Raw genomic sequence first — 20,028 nt, 5'->3', positions numbered from 1 at the left:
TACTCCCTACACCTGGTAATATGTAGCCTGGGTACCAGTCAGTTTACTCCCTACACCTGGTAATATGTAGCCTGGGTACCAGTCAGTTTACTCCCTACACCTGGTAATATGTAGCCTGGGTACCAGTCAGTTTACTCCCTACACCTGGTAATATGTAGCCTGGGTACCAGTCAGTTTACTCCCTACACCTGGTAATATGTAGCCTGGGTACCAGTCAGTTTACTCCCTACACCTGGTAATATGTAGCCTGGGTACCAGTCAGTTTTACTCCCTACACCTGGTAATATGTAGCCTGGGTACCAGTCAGTTTACTCCCTCCACCTGGTAATATGTAGCCTGGGTACCAGTCAGTTTACTCCCTACACCTGGTAATATGTAGCCTGGGTACCAGTCAGTTTACTCCCTACACCTGGTAATATGTAGCCTGGGTACCAGTCAGTTTACTCCCTACACCTGGTAATATGTAGCCTGGGTACCAGTCAGTTTACTCCCTACACCTGGTAATATGTAGCCTGGGTACCAGTCAGTTTACTCCCTACACCTGGTAATATGTAGCCTGGGTACCAGTCAGTTTACTCCCTACACCTGGTAATATGTAGCCTGGGTACCAGTCAGTTTACTCCCTACACCTGGTAATATGTAGCCTGGGTACCAGTCAGTTTACTCCCTACACCTGGTAATATGTAGCCTGGGTACCAGTCAGTTTACTCCCTACACCTGGTAATATGTAGCCTGGGTACCAGTCAGTTTACTCCCTACACCTGGTAATATGTAGCCTGGGTACCAGTCAGTTTACTCCCTACACCTGGTAATATGTAGCCTGGGTACCAGTCAGTTTACTCCCTACACCTGGTAATATGTAGCCTGGGTACCAGTCAGTTTACTCCCTACACCTGGTAATATGTAGCCTGGGTACCAGTCAGTTTACTCCCTACACCTGGTAATATGTAGCCTGGGTACCAGTCAGTTTTACTCCCTACACCTGGTAATATGTAGCCTGGGTACCAGTCAGTTTACTCCCTCCACCTGGTAATATGTAGCCTGGGTACCAGTCAGTTTACTCCCTACACCTGGTAATATGTAGCCTGGGTACCAGTCAGTTTACTCCCTCCACCTGGTAATATGTAGCCTGGGTACCAGTCAGTTTACTCCCTACACCTGGTAATATGTAGCCTGGGTACCAGTCAGTTTACTCCCTACACCTGGTAATATGTAGCCTGGGTACCAGTCAGTTTACTCCCTACACCTGGTAATATGTAGCCTGGGTACCAGTCAGTTTACTCCCTACACCTGGTAATATGTAGCCTGGGTACCAGTCAGTTTTACTCCCTACACCTGGTAATATGTAGCCTGGGTACCAGTCAGTTTACTCCCTCCACCTGGTAATATGTAGCCTGGGTACCAGTCAGTTTACTCCCTACACCTGGTAATATGTAGCCTGGGTACCAGTCAGTTTACTCCCTCCACCTGGTAATATGTAGCCTGGGTACCAGTCAGTTTACTCCCTACACCTGGTAATATGTAGCCTGGGTACCAGTCCGTTTACTCCCTCCACCTGGTAATATGTAGCCTGGGTACCAGTCAGTTTACTCCCTACACCTGGTAATATGTAGCCTGGGTACCAGTCCGTTTACTCCCTACACCTGGTAATATGTAGCCTGGGTACCAGTCAGTTTACTCCCTACACCTGGTAATATGTAGCCTGGGTACCAGTCAGTTTACTCCCTACACCTGGTAATATGTAGCCTGGGTACCAGTCAGTTTACTCCCTACACCTGGTAATATGTAGCCTGGGTACCAGTCAGTTTTACTCCCTACACCTGGTAATATGTAGCCTGGGTACCAGTCAGTTTACTCCCTCCACCTGGTAATATGTAGCCTGGGTACCAGTCAGTTTACTCCCTACACCTGGTAATATGTAGCCTGGGTACCAGTCAGTTTACTCCCTCCACCTGGTAATATGTAGCCTGGGTACCAGTCAGTTTACTCCCTACACCTGGTAATATGTAGCCTGGGTACCAGTCCGTTTACTCCCTACACCTGGTAATATGTAGCCTGGGTACCAGTCAGTTTACTCCCTACACCTGGTAATATGTAGCCTGGGTACCAGTCCGTTTACTCCCTACACCTGGTAATATGTAGCCTGGGTACCAGTCAGTTTACTCCCTACACCTGGTAATATGTAGCCTGGGTACCAGTCAGTTTACTCCCTACACCTGGTAATATGTAGCCTGGGTACCAGTCAGTTTACTCCCTACACCTGGTAATATGTAGCCTGGGTACCAGTCAGTTTACTCCCTACACCTGGTAATATGTAGCCTGGGTACCAGTCAGTTTACTCCCTACACCTGGTAATATGTAGCCTGGGTACCAGTCAGTTTACTCCCTACACCTGGTAATATGTAGCCTGGGTACCAGTCAGTTTTACTCCCTACACCTGGTAATATGTAGCCTGGGTACCAGTCAGTTTACTCCCTCCACCTGGTAATATGTAGCCTGGGTACCAGTCAGTTTACTCCCTACACCTGGTAATATGTAGCCTGGGTACCAGTCAGTTTACTCCCTCCACCTGGTAATATGTAGCCTGGGTACCAGTCAGTTTACTCCCTACACCTGGTAATATGTAGCCTGGGTACCAGTCCGTTTACTCCCTCCACCTGGTAATATGTAGCCTGGGTACCAGTCAGTTTACTCCCTACACCTGGTAATATGTAGCCTGGGTACCAGTCCGTTTACTCCCTACACCTGGTAATATGTAGCCTGGGTACCAGTCAGTTTACTCCCTACACCTGGTAATATGTAGCCTGGGTACCAGTCAGTTTACTCCCTACACCTGGTAATATGTAGCCTGGGTACCAGTCAGTTTACTCCCTCCACCTGGTAACATGTAGCCTGGGAACCAGTCAGTTTACTCCCTCCACCTGGTAATATGTAGCCTGGGTACCAGTCAGTTTACTCCCTACACCTGGTAACATGTAGCCTGGGTACCAGTCAGTTTACTCCCTACACCTGGTAATATGTAGCCTGGGTACCAGTCAGTTTACTCCCTACACCTGGTAATATGTAGCCTGGGTACCAGTCAGTTTACTCCCTCCACCTGGTAATATGTAGCCTGGGTACCAGTCAGTTTACTCCCTACACCTGGTAATATGTAGCCTGGGTACCAGTCAGTTTACTCCCTCCACCTGGTAATATGTAGCCTGGGTACCAGTCAGTTTACTCCTTACACCTGGTAATATGTAGCCTGGGTACCAGTCAGTTTACTCCCTCCACCTGGTAATATGTAGCCTGGGTACCAGTCAGTTTACTCCCTCCACCTGGTAATATGTAGCCTGGGTACCAGTCAGTTTACTCCTTACACCTGGTAATATGTAGCCTGGGTACCAGTCAGTTTACTCCCTCCACCTGGTAATATGTAGCCTGGGTACCAGTCAGTTTACTCCCTACACCTGGTAATATGTAGCCTGGGTACCAGTCAGTTTACTCCCTACACCTGGTAATATGTAGCCTGGGTACCAGTCAGTTTACTCCCTACACCTGGTAATATGTAGCCTCGGTACCAGTCAGTTTACTCCCTACACCTGGTAATATGTAGCCTGGGTACCAGTCAGTTTACTCCCTCCAGCTGGTAATATGTAGCCTGGGTACCAGTCAGTTTACTCACTACACCTGGTAATATGTAGCCTGGGTACCAGTCAGTTTACTCCCTACACCTGGTAATATGTAGCCTGGGTACCAGTCAGTTTACTCCCTACACCTGGTAATATGTAGCCTGGGTACCAGTCAGTTTACTCCCTACACCTGGTAATATGTAGCCTGGGTACCAGTCAGTTTACTCCCTACACCTGGTAATATGTAGCCTGGGTACCAGTCAGTTTACTCCCTACACCTGGTAATATGTAGCCTGGGTACCAGTCAGTTTTACTCCATACACCTGGTAATATGTAGCCTGGGTACCAGTCAGTTTTACTCCCTACACCTGGTAATATGTATCCTGGGTACCAGTCAGTTTTACTCCCTACACCTGGTAATATGTAGCCTGGGTACCAGTCAGTTTACTCCCTACACCTGGTAATATGTAGCCTGGGTACCAGTCAGTTTACTCCCTACACCTGGTAATATGTAGCCTGGGTACCAGTCAGTTTACTCCCTACACCTGGTAATATGTAGCCTTGGTACCAGTCAGTTTACTCCCTACACCTGGTAATATGTAGCCTGGGTACCAGTCAGTTTACTCCCTACACCTGGTAATATGTAGCCTGGGTACCAGTCAGTTTACTCCCTACACCTGGTAATGTGTAGCCTGGGTACCAGTCAGTTTACTCCGTGTAGCCTGGGTACCAGTCAGTTTACTCCCTACACCTGGTAATATGTAGCCTGGGTACCAGTCAGTTTACTCCCTACACCTGGTAATGTGTAGCCTGGGTACCAGTCAGTTTACTCCCTACACCTGGTAATATGTAGCCTGGGTACCAGTCAGTTTACTCCCTACACCTGGTAATGTGTAGCCTGGGTACCAGTCAGTTTACTCCCTACACCTGGTAATATGTAGCCTGGGTACCAGTCAGTTTACTCCCTACACCTGGTAATATGTAGCCTGGGTACCAGTCAGTTTACTCCATACACCTGGTAATATGTAGCCTGGGTACCAGTCAGTTTACTCCCTACACCTGGTAATATGTAGCCTGGGTACCAGTCAGTTTACTCCCTACACCTGGTAATATGTAGCCTGGGTACCAGTCAGTTTACTCCCTACACCTGGTAATATGTAGCCTGGGTACCAGTCAGTTTACTCCCTACACCTGGTCATATGTAGCCTGGGTACCAGTCAGTTTACTCCCTACACCTGGTAATATGTAGCCTGGGTACCAGTCAGTTTACTCCCTACACCTGGTAATATGTAGCCTGGGTACCAGTCAGTTTACTCCCTACACCTGGTAATATGTAGCCTGGGTACCAGTCAGTTTACTCCCTACACCTGGTAATATGTAGCCTGGGTACCAGTCAGTTTACTCCCTACACCTGGTAATATGTAGCCTGGGTACCAGTCAGTTTACTCCCTACACCTGGTAATATGTAGCCTGGGTACCAGTCAGTTTACTCCCTACACCTGGTAATATGTAGCCTGGGTACCAGTCAGTTTTACTCCCTACACCTGGTAATATGTAGCCTGGGTACCAGTCAGTTTACTCCCTCCACCTGGTAATATGTAGCCTGGGTACCAGTCAGTTTACTCCCTACACCTGGTAATATGTAGCCTGGGTACCAGTCAGTTTACTCCCTCCACCTGGTAATATGTAGCCTGGGTACCAGTCAGTTTACTCCCTACACCTGGTAATATGTAGCCTGGGTACCAGTCAGTTTACTCCCTACACCTGGTAATATGTAGCCTGGGTACCAGTCAGTTTACTCCCTACACCTGGTAATATGTAGCCTGGGTACCAGTCAGTTTACTCCCTACACCTGGTAATATGTAGCCTGGGTACCAGTCAGTTTTACTCCCTACACCTGGTAATATGTAGCCTGGGTACCAGTCAGTTTACTCCCTCCACCTGGTAATATGTAGCCTGGGTACCAGTCAGTTTACTCCCTACACCTGGTAATATGTAGCCTGGGTACCAGTCAGTTTACTCCCTCCACCTGGTAATATGTAGCCTGGGTACCAGTCAGTTTACTCCCTACACCTGGTAATATGTAGCCTGGGTACCAGTCAGTTTACTCCCTACACCTGGTAATATGTAGCCTGGGTACCAGTCAGTTTACTCCCTACACCTGGTAATATGTAGCCTGGGTACCAGTCAGTTTACTCCCTCCACCTGGTAATATGTAGCCTGGGTACCAGTCAGTTTACTCCCTACACCTGGTAATATGTAGCCTGGGTACCAGTCAGTTTACTCCCTACACCTGGTAATATGTAGCCTGGGTACCAGTCAGTTTACTCCCTACACCTGGTAATATGTAGCCTGGGTACCAGTCCGTTTACTCCCTACACCTGGTAATATGTAGCCTGGGTACCAGTCAGTTTACTCCCTACACCTGGTAATATGTAGCCTGGGTACCAGTCAGTTTACTCCCTACACCTGGTAATATGTAGCCTGGGTACCAGTCAGTTTACTCCCTACACCTGGTAATATGTAGCCTGGGTACCAGTCAGTTTACTCCCTACACCTGGTAATATGTAGCCTGGGTACCAGTCAATTTACTCCCTCCACCTGGTAATATGTAGCCTGGGTACCAGTCAGTTTACTCCCTACACCTGGTAATATGTAGCCTGGGTACCAGTCAGTTTACTCCCTCCACCTGGTAATATGTAGCCTGGGTACCAGTCAGTTTACTCCCTACACCTGGTAATATGTAGCCTGGGTACCAGTCCGTTTACTCCCTACACCTGGTTATATATAGCCTGGGTACCAGTCAGTTTACTCCCTACACCTGGTAATATGTAGCCTGGGTACCAGTCCGTTTACTCCCTACACCTGGTAATATGTAGCCTGGGTACCAGTCAGTTTACTCCCTACACCTGGTAATATGTAGCCTGGGTACCAGTCAGTTTACTCCCTACACCTGGTAATATGTAGCCTGGGTACCAGTCAGTTTACTCCCTACACCTGGTAATATGTAGCCTGGGTACCAGTCAGTTTACTCCCTACACCTGGTAATATGTAGCCTGGGTACCAGTCAGTTTACTCCCTACACCTGGTAATATGTAGCCTGGGTACCAGTCAGTTTACTCCCTACACCTGGTAATATGTAGCCTGGGTACCAGTCAGTTTTACTCCCTACACCTGGTAATATGTAGCCTGGGTACCAGTCAGTTTACTCCCTCCACCTGGTAATATGTAGCCTGGGTACCAGTCAGTTTACTCCCTACACCTGGTAATATGTAGCCTGGGTACCAGTCAGTTTACTCCCTCCACCTGGTAATATGTAGCCTGGGTACCAGTCAGTTTACTCCCTACACCTGGTAATATGTAGCCTGGGTACCAGTCCGTTTACTCCCTCCACCTGGTAATATGTAGCCTGGGTACCAGTCAGTTTACTCCCTACACCTGGTAATATGTAGCCTGGGTACCAGTCCGTTTACTCCCTACACCTGGTAATATGTAGCCTGGGTACCAGTCAGTTTACTCCCTACACCTGGTAATATGTAGCCTGGGTACCAGTCAGTTTACTCCCTACACCTGGTAATATGTAGCCTGGGTACCAGTCAGTTTACTCCCTCCACCTGGTAACATGTAGCCTGGGAACCAGTCAGTTTACTCCCTCCACCTGGTAATATGTAGCCTGGGTACCAGTCAGTTTACTCCCTACACCTGGTAACATGTAGCCTGGGTACCAGTCAGTTTACTCCCTACACCTGGTAATATGTAGCCTGGGTACCAGTCAGTTTACTCCCTACACCTGGTAATATGTAGCCTGGGTACCAGTCAGTTTACTCCCTCCACCTGGTAATATGTAGCCTGGGTACCAGTCAGTTTACTCCCTACACCTGGTAATATGTAGCCTGGGTACCAGTCAGTTTACTCCCTCCACCTGGTAATATGTAGCCTGGGTACCAGTCAGTTTACTCCTTACACCTGGTAATATGTAGCCTGGGTACCAGTCAGTTTACTCCCTCCACCTGGTAATATGTAGCCTGGGTACCAGTCAGTTTACTCCCTACACCTGGTAATATGTAGCCTGGGTACCAGTCAGTTTACTCCCTACACCTGGTAATATGTAGCCTGGGTACCAGTCAGTTTACTCCCTACACCTGGTAATATGTAGCCTCGGTACCAGTCAGTTTACTCCCTACACCTGGTAATATGTAGCCTGGGTACCAGTCAGTTTACTCCCTCCAGCTGGTAATATGTAGCCTGGGTACCAGTCAGTTTACTCACTACACCTGGTAATATGTAGCCTGGGTACCAGTCAGTTTACTCCCTACACCTGGTAATATGTAGCCTGGGTACCAGTCAGTTTACTCCCTACACCTGGTAATATGTAGCCTGGGTACCAGTCAGTTTACTCCCTACACCTGGTAATATGTAGCCTGGGTACCAGTCAGTTTACTCCCTACACCTGGTAATATGTAGCCTGGGTACCAGTCAGTTTTACTCCATACACCTGGTAATATGTAGCCTGGGTACCAGTCAGTTTTACTCCCTACACCTGGTAATATGTATCCTGGGTACCAGTCAGTTTTACTCCCTACACCTGGTAATATGTAGCCTGGGTACCAGTCAGTTTACTCCCTACACCTGGTAATATGTAGCCTGGGTACCAGTCAGTTTACTCCCTACACCTGGTAATATGTAGCCTGGGTACCAGTCAGTTTACTCCCTACACCTGGTAATATGTAGCCTTGGTACCAGTCAGTTTACTCCCTACACCTGGTAATATGTAGCCTGGGTACCAGTCAGTTTACTCCCTACACCTGGTAATATGTAGCCTGGGTACCAGTCAGTTTACTCCCTACACCTGGTAATGTGTAGCCTGGGTACCAGTCAGTTTACTCCGTGTAGCCTGGGTACCAGTCAGTTTACTCCCTACACCTGGTAATATGTAGCCTGGGTACCAGTCAGTTTACTCCCTACACCTGGTAATGTGTAGCCTGGGTACCAGTCAGTTTACTCCCTACACCTGGTAATATGTAGCCTGGGTACCAGTCAGTTTACTCCCTACACCTGGTAATGTGTAGCCTGGGTACCAGTCAGTTTACTCCCTACACCTGGTAATATGTAGCCTGGGTACCAGTCAGTTTACTCCCTACACCTGGTAATATGTAGCCTGGGTACCAGTCAGTTTACTCCCTACACCTGGTAATATGTAGCCTGGGTACCAGTCAGTTTACTCCCTACACCTGGTAATATGTAGCCTGGGTACCAGTCAGTTTACTCCCTACACCTGGTAATATGTAGCCTGGGTACCAGTCAGTTTACTCCCTACACCTGATCATATGTAGCCTGGGTACCAGTCAGTTTACTCCCTACACCTGGTAATATGTAGCCTGGGTACCAGTCAGTTTACTCCCTACACCTGGTAATATGTAGCCTGGGTACCAGTCAGTTTACTCCCTACACCTGGTAATATGTAGCCTGGGTACCAGTCAGTTTACTCCCTCCACCTGGTAATATGTAGCCTGGGTACCAGTCAGTTTTACTCCCTACACCTGGTAATATGTAGCCTGGGTACCAGTCAGTTTACTCCCTCCACCTGGTAATATGTAGCCTGGGTACCAGTCAGTTTACTCCCTACACCTGGTAATGTGTAGCCTGGGTACCAGTCAGTTTACTCCCTCCACCTGGTAATATGTAGCCTGGGTACCAGTCAGTTTACTCCCTACACCTGGTAATATGTAGCCTGGGTACCAGTCAGTTTACTCCCTACACCTGGTAATATGTAGCCTGGGTACCAGTCAGTTTACTCCCTACACCTGGTAATATGTAGCCTGGGTACCAGTCAGTTTACTCCCTACACCTGGTAATATGTAGCCTGGGTACCAGTCAGTTTACTCCCTCCACCTGGTAACATGTAGCCTGGGAACCAGTCAGTTTACTCCCTCCACCTGGTAATATGTAGCCTGGGTACCAGTCAGTTTACTCCCTACACCTGGTAATATGTAGCCTGGGTACCAGTCAGTTTACTCCCTACACCTGGTAATATGTAGCCTGGGTACCAGTCAGTTTACTCCCTCCACCTGGTAATATGTAGCCTGGGTACCAGTCAGTTTACTCCCTACACCTGGTAATATGTAGCCTGGGTACCAGTCAGTTTACTCCCTACACCTGGTAATATGTAGCCTGGGTACCAGTCAGTTTACTCCCTACACCTGGTAATATGTAGCCTGGGTAGCAGTCAGTTTACTCCCTACACCTGGTAATATGTAGCCTGGGTACCAGTCAGTTTACTCCCTACATCTGGTAATATGTAGCCTGGGTACCAGTCAGTTTACTCCCTACACCTGGTAATATGTAGCCTGGGTACCAGTCAGTTTACTCCCTACACCTGGTAATATGTAGCCTGGGTACCAGTCAGTTTTACTCCCTACAACTGGTAATATGTAGCCTGGGTACCAGTCAGTTTTACTCCCTACACCTGGTAATATGTAGCCTGGGTACCAGTCAGTTTTACTCCCTACACCTGGTAATATGTAGCCTGGGTACCAGTCAGTTTTACTCCCTACACCTGGTAATATGTAGCCTGGGTACCAGTCAGTTTACTCCCTACACCTGGTAATATGTAGCCTGGGTACCAGTCAGTTTACCCCCTACACCTGGTAATATGTAGCCTGGGTACCAGTCAGTTTACTCCCTACACCTGGTAATATGTAGCCTGGGTACCAGTCAGTTTACTCCCTACACCTGGTAATATGTAGCCTGGGTACCAGTCAGTTTACTCCCTCCACCTGGTAATATGTAGCCTGGGTACCAGTCAGTTTTACTCCCTACACCTGGTAATATGTAGCCTGGGTACCAGTCAGTTTACTCCCTCCACCTGGTAATATGTAGCCTGGGTACCAGTCAGTTTACTCCCTACACCTGGTAATATGTAGCCTGGGTACCAGTCAGTTTACTCCCTCCACCTGGTAATATGTAGCCTGGGTACCAGTCAGTTTACTCCCTACACCTGGTAATATGTAGCCTGGGTACCAGTCAGTTTACTCCCTACACCTGGTAATATGTAGCCTGGGTACCAGTCAGTTTACTCCCTACACCTGGTAATATGTAGCCTGGGTACCAGTCAGTTTACTCCCTACACCTGGTAATATGTAGCCTGGGTACCAGTCAGTTTACTCCCTCCACCTGGTAACATGTAGCCTGGGAACGAGTCAGTTTACTCCCTCCACCTGGTAATATGTAGCCTGGGTACCAGTCAGTTTACTCCCTAAACCTGGTAACATGTAGCCTGGGTACCAGTCAGTTTACTCCCTACACCTGGTAATATGTAGCCTGGGTACCAGTCAGTTTACTCCCTACACCTGGTAATATGTAGCCTGGGTACCAGTCAGTTTACTCCCTCCACCTGGTAATATGTAGCCTGGGTACCAGTCAGTTTACTCCCTACACCTGGTAATATGTAGCCTGGGTACCAGTCAGTTTACTCCCTCCACCTGGTAATATGTAGCCTGGGTACCAGTCAGTTTACTCCCTACACCTGGTAATATGTAGCCTGGGTACCAGTCAGTTTACTCCCTACACCTGGTAATATGTAGCCTGGGTACCAGTCAGTTTAATCCCTACACCTGGTAATATGTAGCCTGGGTACCAGTCAGTTTACTCCCTACACCTGGTAATATGTAGCCTGGGTACCAGTCAGTTTACTCCCTACACCTGGTAATATGTAGCCTGGGTACCAGTCAGTTTACTCCCTACACCTGGTAATATGTAGCCTGGGTACCAGTCAGTTTACTCCCTCCACCTGGTAATATGTAGCCTGGGTACCAGTCAGTTTACTCCCTACACCTGGTAATATGTAGCCTGGGTACCAGTCAGTTTACTCCCTCCACCTGGTAATATGTAGCCTGGGTACCAGTCAGTTTACTCCCTACACCTGGTAATATGTAGCCTGGGTACCAGTCAGTTTACTCCCTACACCTGGTAATATGTAGCCTGGGTACCAGTCAGTTTTACTCCCTACACCTGGTAATATGTAGCCTGGGTACCAGTCAGTTTTACTCCCTACACCTGGTAATATGTAGCCTGGGTACCAGTCAGTTTTACTCCCTACACCTGGTAATATGTATCCTGGGTACCAGTCAGTTTTACTCCCTACACCTGGTAATATGTAGCCTGGGTACCAGTCAGTTTACTCCCTACACCTGGTAATATGTAGCCTGGGTACCAGTCAGTTTACTCCCTACACCTGGTAATATGTAGCCTGGATACCAGTCAGTTTACTCCCTACACCTGGTAATATGTAGCCTGGGTACCAGTCAGTTTACTCCCTACACCTGGTAATATGTAGCCTGGGTACCAGTCAGTTTACTTCCTACACCTGGTAATATGTAGCCTGGGTACCAGTCAGTTTACTCCCTACACCTGGTAATATGTAGCCTGGGTACCAGTCAGTTTACTCCCTACACCTGGTAATATGTAGCCTGGGTACCAGTCAGTTTACTCCCTACACCTGGTAATATGTAGCCTGGGTACTAGTCAGTTTTACTCCCTACACCTGGTAATATGTAGCCTGGGTGCCAGTCAGTTTTCCTCCATGCACCTGGTAATATGTAGCCTGGGTGCCAGTCAGTTTTCCTCCATGCACCTGGTAATATGTAGCCTGGGTACCAGTATGTTTAGCTAAAATTCCACTCCTTGTTCTCCGTTTCATATGCTAAAGTCTGTCATTACAGACATCATTACATTGAAAGGATTGGAATGATAGCCAAACAGATGGGTAGCCAGACTAGACCAAGGAGTGGAATGATAGCTGACTGGTATCCAGATGAGACCAAGGAGTGGAATGATAGCTGACTGGTATCCAGACGAGACCAAAGAGTGGAATGATAGCTGACTGATACCAGACTAGACCAAGGAGTGGAATGATAGCTGACTGGTATCCAGGCTAGACCAAGGACTGGAATGATAGCTGACTGGTAGCCAGGCTAGACCAAGGAGTGGAATGATAGCTGACTGGTATCCAGGCTAGACCAAGGAGTTTAATGATAGCTGACTGGTATCCAGGCTAGACCAAGGAGTGGAATGATAGCTGACTGGTATCCAGACTAGACCAAGGAGTGGAATGATAGCTGACTGGTATCCAGACTAGACCAAGGAGTAGAATGATAGCTGACTGGTAGCCAGACTAGACCAAGGAGTGGAATGATAGCTGACTGGTATCCAGATGAGACCAAGGACTGGAATGATAGCTGACTGGTAGCCAGGCTAGACCAAGGAGTGGAATGATAGCTGACTGGTATCCAGGCTAGACCAAGGAGTGGAATGATAGCGGACTGGTATCCAGGCTAGACCAAGGAGTGGAATGATAGCTGACTGATATCCAGGCTAGACCAAGGAGTGGAATGATAGTGGACTGGTATCCAGGCTAGACCAAGGAGTGGAATGATAGCTGACTGGTATCCAGGCTAGACCAAGGACTGGAATGATAGCTGACTGGTAGCCAGGCTAGACCAAGGAGTGGAATGATAGCTGACTGGTCTCCAGGCTAGACCAAGGAGTGGAATGATAGCTGACTGGTATCCAGGCTAGACCAAGGAGTGGAATGATAGCTGACTGGTATCCAGACTAGACCAAGGAGTGGAATGATAGCTGACTGGTATCCAGACTAGACCAAGGAGTGGAATGATAGCTGACTGGTATCCAGACTAGACCAAGGAGTGGAATGATAGCTGACTGGTATCCAGACTAGACCAAGGAGTGGAATGATAGCTGACTGGTATCCATACTAGACCAAGGAGTGGAACGATAACTGACTGGTATCCAGGCTAGACTAAGGAGTGGAATGATAGCTGACTGGTATCCAGACGAGACCAAGGAGTGGAATGATAGGTGACTGGTATTCAGATGGGATCAAGGAGTGGAATGATAGCTGACTGACTGGTATCCAGGCTAGACCAAGGAGTGGAATGATAGCTGACTGGTCTCCAGGCTAGACCAAGGAGTGGAATGATAGCTGACTGATACCAGACTATACCAAGGAGTGGAATGATAGCTGACTGGTACCAGGCTAGACCAAGGACTGGAATGATAGCTTACTGGTAGCCAGGCTAGACCAAGGAGTGGAATGATAGCTGACTGGTATCCAGGCTAGTCCAAGGAGTGGAATGATAGCTGACTGGTATCCAGGCTAGACCAAGGAGTGGAATGATAGCTGACTGGTATCCAGACTAGACCAAGGAGTGGAATGATAGCTGACTGGTATCCAGACTAGACCAAGGAGTAGAATGATAGCTGACTGGTACCCAGACTAGACCAAGGAGTGGAATGATAGCTGACTGGTATCCAGATGAGACCAAGGAGTGGAATGATAGCGGACTGGTATCCAGGCTAGACCAAGGAGTGGAATGATAGCTGACTGATATCCAGGCTAGACCAAGGAGTGGAATGATAGCGGACTGGTATCCAGGCTAGACCAAGGAGTGGAATGATAGCTGACTGGTATCCAGGCTAGACCAAGGAGTGGAATGATAGCTGACTGGTATCCAGGTTAGACCAAGGACTGGAATGATAGCTGACTGGTAGCCAGGCTAGACCAAGGAGTGGAATGATAGCTGTCTGGTCTCCAGGCTAGACCAAGGAGTGGAATGATAGCTGACTGGTATCCAGGCTAGACCAAGGAGTGGAATGATAGCTGACTGGTATCCAGACTAGACCAAGGAGTGGAATGATAGCTGACTGGTATCCAGACTAGACCAAGGAGTGGAATGATAGCTGACTGGTATCCAGACTAGACCAAGGAGTGGAATGATAGCTGACTGGTATCCATACTAGACCAAGGAGTGGAATGATAACTGACTGGTATCCAGGCTAGACCAAGGAGTGGAATGATAACTGACTGGTATCCAGACGAGACCAAGGAGTGGAATGATAGCTGACTGGTATCCAGATGAGATCAAGGAGTGGAATGATAGCGGACTGGTATCCAGGCTAGACCAAGGAGTGGAATGATAGCTGACTGGTATCCAGATGAGACCAAGAGTGGAATGATAGCTGACTGGTATCCAGACTAGACCAAGGAGTGGAATGATATCTGACTGGTATCCAGACTAGACCAAGGAGTGGAATGATAGCTGACTGACTGGTATCCAGACGAGACCATGGAATGGAATGATAGCTGACTGGTATCCAAACGAGACCAAGGAGTGGAATGATAGCTGACTTGTATCCAGGCTAGACCAAGGAGTGGAATGATAGCTGACTGGTATCCAGGCTAGACCAAGGAGTGGAATGATAGCTGACTGACTGGTATCCAGACGAGACCAAGGAGTGGAATGATAGCTGACTGGTATCCAGACGAGACCATGGAGTGGAATGATAGCTGACTGGTATCCAGATGAGACCAAGGAGTGGAATGATAGCTGACTTGTATCCAGACTAGACCAAGGAGTGGAATGATATCTGACTGGTATCCAGACTAGACCAAGGAGTGGAATGATAGCTGACTGACTGGCATCCAGACGAGACCAAGGAGTGGAATGATAGCTGACTGGTATCCAGACGAGACCATGGAGTGGAATGATAGCTGACTGGTATCCAGACTAGACCAAGGAGTGGAATGATAGCTGACTGACTGGTATCCAGACGAGACCAAGGAATGGAATGATAGCTGACTGGTATCCAGACGAGACCAAGGAGTGGAATGATAGCTGACTGACTGGTATCCAGACGAGACCAAGGAGTGGAATGATAGCTGACTGACTGGTATCCAGACGAGACCAAGGAGTGGAATGATAGCTGACTGACTGGCATCCAGACGAGACCAAGGAGTGGAATGATATCTGACTGGTATCCAGACGAGACCATGGAGTGGAATGATAGCTGACTGACTGGTATCCAGACGAGACCAAGGAGTGGAATGATAGCTGACTGGTATCCAGACGAGACCAAGGAGTGGAATGATAGCTGACTGACTGGCTTCCAGACGAGACCAAGGAGTGGAATGATAGCTGACTGGTATCCAGACGAGACCAAGGAGTGGAATGATAGCTAGACTGACTGGTATCCAGACTAGACCAAGGAGTGGAATAATATCTGACTGGTATCCAGACTAGACCAAGGAGTGGAATTATAGCTAGACTGACTGGTATCCAGACTAGACCAAGGAGTGGAATTATATCTGACTGGTATCAGACTAGACCAAGGAGTGGAATGATAGCTGACTGTTACCCAGACTAGACCAAGGAGTGGAATGATAGCTGACTGGTACCCAGACTAGACCATGGAGTGGAATGATAGCTGACTGGTACCCAGACTAGACCAAGGAGTGGAATGATAGCTAGACTGATGGGTAGCCAGACAAGGTCATATTCAAGTTCATACCAGACTTGGTCATATCAGATTAGAGTTAGATAGACTAGGTCATGTGATAGGTTAGAGTTAGATAGACTAGGTCATGTGATAGGTTAGAGTTAGATAGACTAGGTCATGTGATAGGTTAGAGTTAGATAGACTAGGTCATGTGATAGGTTAGAGCTAGATAGACTAGGTCATGTGATATGTTAGAGTTAGATGGTTTGGTTTTTCCTTTTTTATAGAGCAAACCTGAGGCAGTGTGTGTAACTCCCAGTGTGTGTGTGCATCTGTGTGTGTGTGCGTGTGTGTGTGTGTGTGTGTGTGTGTGTGTGTGTGTGTGTGTGTGTGTGTGTGTGTGTGTGTGTGTGTGTGTGTGTGTGTGTGTGTGTGTGTGTTTCAGGAAAAGAGCTGAGGCAGAGGGAAGGAAGGCTAGTTTCCCCTGCAGCAAGGCCATGTCCTCTCACCATCCTACAGATCCTGTGGAGCTACGCAGAATCAACTTCCAGACCCCAGGTAGACTATACACACAGACACACACACACACACACCATCCTACTGTTGCTGTGGAGCCATGCATAATCAACTTCCAGACGCCAGGTAGGCTATACACACAGACACACACACTCACACACACAGGTCTTCAGTGAGTTTTCTGGCTTGTTTCTTTTCCTTTCAGGAAGTTACCGTGTATCAGCTTTCCGCGGCTACAGACGATTGTCAAGTTAGTCGATCTTTGTCCCCCCTCTCTCTCTTTCTCTCTCTCACTCTCTCTCTCTCTCTCTCTCTCTCTCTCTCTCTCTCTCTCTCTCTCTCTCTCTCTCTCTCTCTCTCTCTCTCTCTCTCTCTCTCTGTCTCTCTCTCTCTCTCTCTCTCTCTTCTCTCTCTCTCTCTCTCTCTCTCTGTCTCTCTCTCTCTCTCTCTCTCTCTCTCTGTCTCTCTCTCTCTCTCTCTCTCTCTCTCTCTCTCTCTCTCTCTCTCTCTCTCTCTCTCTCTCTCTCTCTCTGGCTAACTAACCTTCATATTGTTCATTCCATCCCCATTTCAGGAACAACCGCTTTGGATAAATGGCTGAGTAATTTTAACATCCAAGGTGCCCGCTTAATATTTTGTCATGCAGAATAAGTTTGTTCTGTTTTGTTGCTGACGTCTCCTGAATAATTTATGATGTCATTATGAAGTCATTTGCTTTCATGACGTCTCCAGGACCTGGATGTTTGGAGGCGTCTTCCTGACTTTGGCCTGGAGTTTTCCCCGAATACATCTTTAGTACTAAATTCACGGTTAAACCCTTCGTAGGAGCGTCGTTAAATCTCAGCCGCTGATAACTTCAGAACGAAGATGAACACAAATGCAAAGGTTACAATCGAGTGAAGGACAATAAAATGGTTCACATGGAAACCCAGACACCTGGATTACCATATAAAAACACGACAGGCTTCATAAACCAATACATTTAAATAATATGGAAATCAATTTCTTGATCAATAAATGGTTGTATTTGTTCATTTTAGATTACTGGCTGTCATTTGGTCCAAAAATATATTTTATGATGTGGAACAAGATGTGCACAATGATGTTCCGAATCTGTGATTTGGTGTATTATTCTAGGGTAGGGCCTCATCCTCAGCATTATAATCTGTGATCTAGTGTATTATTCTAGGGTAGGGCCTCATCCTCAGCATTATAATCTGTGATTTAGTGTGTTATTCTAGGGTAGGGCCTCATCCTCAGCATTATAATCTGTGATCTAGTGTATTATTCTAGGGTAGGGCCTCATCCTCAGCATTATAATCTGTGATTTAGTGTATTATTCTAGGGTAGGGCCTCATCCTCAGCATTATAATCTGTGATCTAGTGCATTATTCTAGGGTAGGGCCTCATCCTCAGCATTATAATCTGTGATCTAGTGCATTATTCTAGGGTAGGGCCTCATCCTCAGCATTATAATCTGTGATCTAGTGTATTATTCTAGGGTAGGGCCTCATCCTCAGCATTATAATCTGTGATCTAGTGTATTATTCTAGGGTAGGGCCTCATCCTCAGCATTAAAATATGTGATCTAGTGTATTATTCTAGGGTAGGGCCTCATCCTCAGCATTATAATCTGTGATCTAGTGTATTATTCTAGGGTAGGGCCTCATCCTCAGCATTAAAATATGTGATCTAGTGTATTATTCTAGGGTAGGGCCTCATCCTCAGCATTATAATCTGTGATCTAGTGTATTATTCTAGGGTAGGGCCTCATCCTCAGCATTATAATCTGTGATCTAGTGCATTATTCTAGGGTAGGGCCTCATCCTCAGCATTAAAATATGTGATCTAGTGTATTATTCTAGGCTTGGGCCTCATCCTCAGCATTATAATCTGTGATCTAGTGTATTATTCTAGGCTTGGGCCTCATCCTCAGCATTATAATCTTTGATCTAGTGTATTATTATAGGGTAGGCTAGGGCCTCATCCTCAGCATTATAATCTGTGATCTAGTTTATTATTCTAGGCTTGGGCCTCATCCTCGGCATTATAATCTGTGATCTAGTGCATTATTATAGGGTAGGCTAGGGCCTCATCCTTAGCAATATAGTCTGTGATCTAGTGTATTATTATAGGGTAGGCTAGGGCCTCATCCTCAGCATTATAATCTGTGATCTAGTTTATTATTCTAGGCTTGGGCCTCATCCTCGGCATTATAATCTGTGATCTAGTGCATTATTATAGGGTAGGCTAGGGCCTCATCCTTAGCAATATAATCTGTGATCTAGTGCATTATTCTAGGGTAGGCTAGGGCCTCATCCTCAGCATTATAATCTGTGATCTAGTGTATTATTCTAGGCTTGGGCCTCATCCTCAGCATTATAATCTGTAATTTAGTATATTATTATAGGGTAGGCTAGGGCCTCATACTCAACATAATAATCTGCCTCAATATTTGCAGCCATAGCCTATAGGTGATAATATCTCTCTAGGAGCTGATCTGTCGTCAGCACTGTGGTATAATTATAATTAAAAGGTCAGATCTGAATGGAGAAAGCTGACCCGAGATCAGCGCTGCCTTTCCATGAATATCGATCGACACGTGGGCCAACAAAGGCACTTAGTGAAAGTTCTCCCTCGGTAGTGTTTTTGGGAAACGCACACAAGTTCTTCGGCCGTTGCAGGAACGATGCATCGTTAAAACACTCCTAAACGTAAGTTCCATTGCTACCGGGATGCCGGGCCCAGGAAAGACTCCAGGCCCCATGTGAGGCTGTTGCCTTGAAAATATCTGCTGGACAAGATGTCTTCAGCATCAACACTATTCTTCATCACCACTACTCTTCATCAACACTACTCTTCATCAACACTCCTCTTCATCACCACTACTCTTCATCAACACTACTCTTCATCAACAGAACACTACTCTTCATCAACAGACCACTACTCTTCATCAACACTACTCTTCATCAACAGACCACTACTCTTCATCAACAGACCACTACTCTTCATCAACACTACTCTTCATCAACAGACCACTACTCTTCATCAACACTACTCTTCATCAACACTACTCTTCATCAACACTCCTCTTCATCAACACTACTCTTCATCAACACTCCTCTTCATCAACACTCCTCTTCATCAACACTACTCTTCATCAACAGACCACTACTCTTCATCAACAGACCACTACTCTTCATCAACAGACCACTACTCTTCATCAACAGACCACTACTCTTCATCAACACTACTCTTCATCAACACTCCTCTTCATCAACACTACTCTTCATCAACACTACTCTTCATCAACACTCCTCTTCATCAACACTACTCTTCATCAACACTACTCTTCATCAACAGACCACTACTCTTCATCAACACTACTCTTCATCAACACTACTCTTCATCAACACTCCTCTTCATCAACACTACTCTTCATCAACACTACTCTTCATCAACACTACTCTTCATCAACACTCCTCTTCATCAACACTACTCTTCATCAACACTACTCTTCATCAACGCTCCTCTTCATCAACACTACTCTTCATCAACACTACTCTTCATCAACACTACTCTTCATCAACACTACTCTTCATCAACA

General features: G+C 46.9%; 1 protein-coding gene across 1 annotated transcript in view; it reads left to right on the top strand.

The window, feature by feature from the left end:
* The window catches only part of LOC139419150 (receptor-type tyrosine-protein phosphatase delta-like), a 228,172-nt gene that overhangs the window by 137,781 nt on the left and 70,363 nt on the right, over nucleotides 1–20,028 (top strand). Inside the window, exons 26-27 of the mRNA XM_071169124.1 lie at nucleotides 16,351–16,463; nucleotides 16,627–16,671. Coding sequence (XP_071025225.1) covers nucleotides 16,351–16,463; nucleotides 16,627–16,671 — 158 coding nt within the window. The remainder of the gene's footprint in view (nucleotides 1–16,350; nucleotides 16,464–16,626; nucleotides 16,672–20,028) is intronic.

The sequence above is a fragment of the Oncorhynchus clarkii genome, chromosome 10 (genome assembly GCF_045791955.1).
Source record: "Oncorhynchus clarkii lewisi isolate Uvic-CL-2024 chromosome 10, UVic_Ocla_1.0, whole genome shotgun sequence".
Lineage (NCBI taxonomy): Eukaryota > Metazoa > Chordata > Actinopteri > Salmoniformes > Salmonidae > Oncorhynchus > Oncorhynchus clarkii.
The sequence above is the reverse complement of the archived record's forward strand: the minus strand, read 5'-3'. Positions and strand labels throughout refer to the sequence as shown.